Genomic DNA, 6,766 nt, shown 5'->3' with positions numbered 1-6,766 from the left:
ATAGAAATGTAGTGGAGTGAAAAGTACAATATTTGTCTTTCAAATGTAGTGAAGTTAAAGTCATAAGTTCCCAGAACAAATAATACTCAAGTAAAGTACAGATACTCAAAAAGTGTACTTGAGTACAATACTCAAGTAAATGTACTTAGTTACTGTCCGCCTCTGGCTACTCTGAATTCGATGCGGTTTAAGTGAGTTTGAATATGAACTTGTCAGCAACGGCCTACACGTCCGAAAAGAGAAAAGAAGAGGAAAACAACGATTAGTGGGAACGTCGCGTTTCATCGTTGAAAGAACTTCAAAGCGCATGAAAGACGACGAGCTTGCTTGCTCTTGCTTGACGGGTAGCTAACGCCAAAAACATTGTTTTTCAACGGCTCTGCAACACCAAAGCGGCTAGGTTGTAGAAAAATAGGCGTGTCTAAGTTGGTGTAAAACCTGTTGATTCAAATAATACCAGTTCTAATATTTATTAGCACGTTAATTCATATTCATTCCTTATTTAATATTCATTAGCATTGTCATTAATTAAATTATGATCCAATAATGAATCTTTCTTACCTCAGAATGTTTTTTTTTGTCCTGAAATCCTATTGTAACAAAAGATGTTTTTACTCAGGGCTCAAAAGGAATGTCAGGAGAAATCTATATTAGTAATTTCTCCCTGTAACTTACTTATTTCTAATTTCTTATTACTAATTTCTAGTTGTTAAACTAATGGTGTTACAACAAACACTTCCTGCTCTCCCCAGCAAATACAACACTTGACGCAAATCTTTTAGAATACCTCTTACATTCGAACACTTCGTAGTAAACAGTAGCATTTCAGAACAAACGTAACATTTCTTGGAACAGTTCGAATCTTTTTTGAACAACTTAATTTGAAACGAACCGTCCGAACGAATCGATTCTTTAAAATGAATCCGACTTCCCCATGCTACAGCGCTTTCTGCACAGCGCTCGTTTGCAGGAAGACAGACTGTGAACGCAGGGAGGAGCCACAGCAAAGAACAATCGCGCTCTGTGCGTCGCACCGTTATATTCGCTTTGATGAACTCGTGCTCAGAGGAGGCCGCCTCGATCACCTGTTGGATATCGGATACCCCCTAAACAGAGCCGGATACCAGATGAGCTGTCCTCAACAGTTACGAACCCTCAGAGGAAAACGTGATTCCTTTACCTTCACACTGAAATGAAGAACAGGCGTGAAATAAAAAAAAGTTCTTGTTGGGTTTGGATCTAAGAAACGATGCTCTTTTAATCTAAAACAACTTAACATTGAAGTATCAGGAAACACAGTTTTAACTTGTTAAATTTTTTTCAAAAGGGTTCTGTTTGAGGTCTCCAAATCTCTCCAAGTCTCAATAAATGCAATGTATATTCACATACTTCTTTGATCATATTTGTGTAGCATTTGTTTTATTATCAATTTATACATTGTATTTTTGCTGTGACCAAATTGACCCCAAACAGAAGCAGAATTATTAATGAAAAAATAATTTTCACTGAAATACTCAATACTCAATATACTGGATCAGTTAAGCCTACATTTATTTCAAAAAGTGCATGTCTACTTTATTGAGGAAAAAAAGAATTAAAACCTCAATAATTTTAATCAGTCAAAAGTTTTTATTAGGTCCAAAAAAGCATTTAAAAATGTTAATAAGAGAAAGTAATTTGAAATTTATCATTATTATTATTATTATTACACACTTTAGACATTAGGGGTCTTTGGGAACCCAAACATAAATACATAAATTAAGTTCTGACTCTTGCTTTGATGTTTTCCAAGTTAAAGATTTATTTTATTCTTTTTCTGTGTGTGTGATAAAAAAAAACATATAATGATATTTGTTCAAGAAAGTTTTCACTGTGCATTGCTCCAAATATATGTCCCAAATGCTTTAACGGGTCCCTAAACCAATTGAATGCAAAATATATGAAGCAATTTCTTGTAACTGTTTTAGGCATTAGTCTGCAGCACAGCGCTTCAAAACATTCAGCGGTTACATCCCAAGACTTGGGTGAGAAAGTAAGTTACAGTTTCTGAGAAGCCTGAAGGGAATGCAAATTTGAGTGATTCGAGCAGCCCACACAGTTCACCTGTGTGCATAGAAACACACAGAGACCCATACTCGCACATAAGCGCACACGTTTTCTCTCAAGCTCTCACACACACACACACACACACAACTTGGCAAGCATAGAAGCCGTCTAGCGTACAAGCCAGATCAGAGAGCTTCATCACTTCGGCAGACAAAATACATTTGTTATAACTCCTTCACCAGTTCATCCGTGCCGTGTCTCCACTCTTTTTTTTCTCACTCTCTCTCTCTTTTTCTTTCTATCCCTCTCTTCCTGGATTTCAGCTACAGGCCACGGTGAGTGTTTAATAAGATTATTCTGGCTTTTTTTGGCTCTGTCTGCCAAGAACCGTCTGTTCTTATCTTATCCTGAGGCAAATTCACAACCTTTCAAGGTCGATCAAAATGTCAGACATCTAACATGTGCAAATGAGGAGTGATATTAGCAAACGAATGTTCAGCAGAGGTCAAATACCATACAGACACATAACCATTACATTAAATTAAGATTGTAGATATCAGCCTAATTTGTAACATCTTGCAGGCATATATGTATGCATGTTAAGCAACACTTTTGAGGGCTGTCTAAGCAGATGTGGCATGTTGAAAAGTATGTTCATAACGCGGAAAGTCAAGTGTGCAAATTTCAAACCTTATCTTGAAGTTGTCTACATTTATTTATTTATTTAGTTATTATAATTTAAGTACTGCTAACAGTTGTATCTTTTTTCACAGGTAGAATTATGATCATAAATGATTGTCTAATGGGATTTTTCATGAGTTTATGATTGCCGGCATGGATCCAAATTGTGCAAAAATATTATGCATTTGGTCAGTTTATACTTTTTAAGTTCGTTTTATTGTGCAAATGTATATGAATTGTACATAATATGCAGGCGGAAGGTTAATATGTGTCTCTTCAAACATAAAATAGCATCACTAGCATCGCAGTGCAGCACAAAAGATAGCACAAAGATAAAATATTTATTGAACTGCAGAGCAGGTGCAGAAGATCTGCAAAGTTTCAGATGCTGTTAATTGGCTTGAACCAAATGTGCAATTGTAATTTTTAAGTACAGAGTGCCATTTTCATTCTAAATTAACAGGTAAATGATTTTAAAAAATTGTACTTTTGTATTTTTGACAATGAAATATTTTGATGCATTGAGAGTCCCATTACTTTAATAATTTTGCTCAACTTATGTCATAGCACAAACAGGTGACACTTCTTTTAATTCTGCTTGATTGAAATCAGCGTTTTCCAGAATTCATTATTTTACCTTAAAGCATCAGTATGCACTATGTGGAACACTGAATCACAAGTAACTCAAAGGTTTCACTGCTCTGAGTTTGGTGGCAAGAATCCAGACTGTTTCACTGCCCGAATGCCCGTGATATTTCAGTGGTCCTTTGAGACCATCTAAATATGGGCACAAAATCATGCAAAGTTGGACAAGAAAAAGAGTAATAAAAACAAAAACAAAGTGAGCAGTCTTGAAAAGGGCAGGGGTCAAATAGCCTTTTACGTATAGGAAAAAGAAGGTTTTCGTTTCCATTGTAGGCTATTTTGCCTGTTTGAACAAAGTTAGTTTCCATTCAAGGCAGTTGAGTTTGGGTCTATGGACATAAACACTGTGAATATTTTAGGGCTCATTAAGTAGCATAGTTCAGATTGTTGTGTTCAGAACATGGAAAATCTGTAAAAATGATGAAACAATTATTGGGGCATTTTAGTGAACTCAGTCAAATGAACTGTACCAACTCAGGTTTCTTAGCTTTAAATTCATCTCCAAAATCTCCAAGTACTTCTAAACAACCTTAAAAACGAGCGTATGCCTCAACACCTTGATCTTATTTATGTCTTGAATAGTTTTCAAAGCCGCTCAATTTCAAAGCCTTTTATAGATTAAATAGACAGCAAACACCCATCTCAGATGGTTGCTTGCTTCTGAATGCATGAGACATTTTGTTCGCAATGATACAATTATACCCCCATTACGGAAGAGAAGATGTTTCGATGAGGCTCGGCCGCAATATCGTCACCCATCTTTCACACCGGAAAATAATGTTTAGACAAACAAATGATTAAATTCCATTACACTTTCCGCTTAACATTGACACATCTATCTTGAAGACACGTCTTTGAAGGCTGAAAATGCTAATTCAAACTAGTAGACCTAAGTACTACCTCTACTTTCCCAAAATTATAATATTATTATTATAAATATAAATATATGCATTTAAATTCATTTAATTTAAATATAATTTATATGTATATAATTTCTAAATATGCACATATTTAATGTTTATTAATGCGATATTTAAATAATATCCATTTATCCAAAACTGCTTATCCTCTAGGTCGAAGGCTGAAGCCTAATACGTAATATATATATATATATATATATATATTTATTAGTTATTTAAAATATGTATTTTTAAATTATGTAAATTGCTATGCTATATTGCTATATATACATTTATGTGTGTGTGTGTGTTCAAATGTAATTTATAAAGCTAAAATAATGTTAAATACAATCAGCATCAGTCATCTAATAACTCATAATTTATGAAATTAGTTATTTTTGAGCAGATTTTATAAATCTTTTATGTTGTGCTATATCCAAGGGTTACATAAATAATAATGGTAAAAACAAATTGCAACATCACACCTACATTAAGTTCCAAATGTAAAATGGAAAGGATCAAATTGGCTCATGAGTCTCATGTTTCCCCTCAGACAGTGCACTGTCCCCCAGTGTCTTTGCTGTGGCCTGTGGTGGTTTAAGACAAGGTTTGTGTGTGTGTGTGTACATGTGTGGCTGTGGGTCTTTCTCTGTGTCTTCAACCGTTGTCATCCCTGTAAGTGTGGGCAGCTATGCGTCCATGAAGCTGTGGTTTAAATCAAAGCTGCTTGTCTAGGGTCTTCCACTTGTTGTCACTCCATGTGATGCCACATCAGGCCATGTGCCATTGTGTCTAGAAGACACTGTCAGATCATTTGCATAAAACGATGGAATCTAAAGTGTGAGGCGTTGAGAAAAGCAGAAGGGATTTTTGTTTTGTTTTTGTTTTCGTGCAGTTTTCACTTTCTGGTGAAAACATGCTGCTTATATGTTTCATCACTGACCTCCTACTTTCCTACACATCACTAGCATTCAGTCACTGGAAAATGTTCATCATGAGGAAGTCCATTATAGACGCGTGTTTCATGGTCCACATCTTTGTGCCTTTTTGATATCTACAAGTATACAGCATTTTTAATCATCTGCTTGATTTTCTTTCAGTCCCAGAGAGTGTTTCAGCAAAGCATGAATCTGCTGACAAGCTTAGGAACATTCTTGAAGCATCAGCACCTGCGCAGGGTGGAGGGTTGTCATTTAAGAGCTGGCGGGGGCGGGGAAGGATATGTCTGAGTTTCCTGTTGTGGTGATTCGATCCGAATACGAGACTTTGCCAGTTGCAAAGCACTAAAGCGCCAACCACACCAACCTTTACATGTTCTCTTAACTCTATATACCTCTACATACCAATTTTTTTGATCACACAGGGCCGTCAAAAGCCAAAAATGTCCATGTTTGAGATATAAAGAGGGAAACTGAGAAAAAGAGGGAGAGATACTTTCAGACGGGGAACATCCTCCCACATCCCACATCAGCAAAAACACATGCTCACAACAGTTTGCCCCATTTTGCTGAAGTTATCAGTCACTTCAATCTCTCTCGCTCTCTTTCTCTCTCAAACATCATTTTTCGCAGCTTCTGATCTAGTCTTCGACCCCTCGTCGCCTCCATCATGTCCGACCCTGCCGCGGACCTCCCGTTCTTCTATGGCAGCATCAGTCGCTCGGAGACCGAGGAGCACCTGAAGCTGGCCGGCATGGGAGACGGCCTCTTCCTCCTGCGCCAGTGCCTCCGCAGCTTGGGCGGCTATGTCCTGTCCCTGGTTTGGAACCTGGAGTTCTACCATTACTCCATTGAAAAACAGCTCAACGGCACATACTGCATCGCAGGTGGGAAGCCTCACTGTGGACCTGCTGAGCTCTGTGAGTACTACAGCAAAGACCCCGACGGGCTCGTGTGCACCTTGAGAAAACCCTGCCTGCGATCGGCTGACACACAAATCAAGACGGGCGTCTTCGACAGCCTGAGGGACAATATGCTCAGGGAATATGTGCGTCAGACTTGGCACCTGGAGGTAAGAGCTTCAAAACAGGTTTGATTCTGATTGGTTAACAAGCAAGGTTTTGATTAATATTCGGTAACTGTGTGGCTATGGATTTACAGTTCCATATCACTTTTTCCAACCTAGTAACTGCCATTTTGTATGCTTTAAGCAAAATACATAATCGGGGATGTGAGAAAGTAGTTCAACACAGCACAAAATCATTTTATAGTGATGTAAACCTGAAAAATGTTCTGATCTACATAAATTATATACTTGCATTAAAGGGATAGTTCAACCAAAAATGAGAATTCTGCCATCATTTACTCATATACTCATGTCGTTCTGCCATCATTTACTCGTATACTCATATCGTTCTGCCATCATTTACTCCTATACTCATGTCGTTCCAAACATTTTAGTCTTTCTTTCTTCTGCAGAGCAGAAAAGATGTGAAATAGTTTTGGTTAACATTTGACTTCTGAAAACTTTTTTTTTTTTTTTTTTTAACAAAGAAT

General features: G+C 37.2%; 1 protein-coding gene across 1 annotated transcript in view; it reads left to right on the top strand.

Moving 5' to 3' along the window:
* Positions 1-2,172: 2,172 nt before the first annotated feature.
* Positions 2,173-6,766, top strand: part of zap70 (zeta chain of T cell receptor associated protein kinase 70) — an 11,553-nt gene continuing 6,959 nt past the window's right edge. The window contains exons 1-2 of the mRNA XM_016542183.1: positions 2,173-2,381; positions 5,372-6,281. Coding sequence (XP_016397669.1) covers positions 5,880-6,281 — 402 coding nt within the window. The 5' untranslated portion in view covers positions 2,173-2,381; positions 5,372-5,879. The remainder of the gene's footprint in view (positions 2,382-5,371; positions 6,282-6,766) is intronic.

The sequence above is a fragment of the Sinocyclocheilus rhinocerous genome, unplaced genomic scaffold (assembly GCF_001515625.1).
Source record: "Sinocyclocheilus rhinocerous isolate Xijiao unplaced genomic scaffold, SAMN03320098_v1.1 scaffold1600, whole genome shotgun sequence".
NCBI classification, from domain to species: Eukaryota; Metazoa; Chordata; class Actinopteri; order Cypriniformes; family Cyprinidae; genus Sinocyclocheilus; species Sinocyclocheilus rhinocerous.
This window is presented reverse-complemented; position numbering and strand designations above follow the sequence as displayed.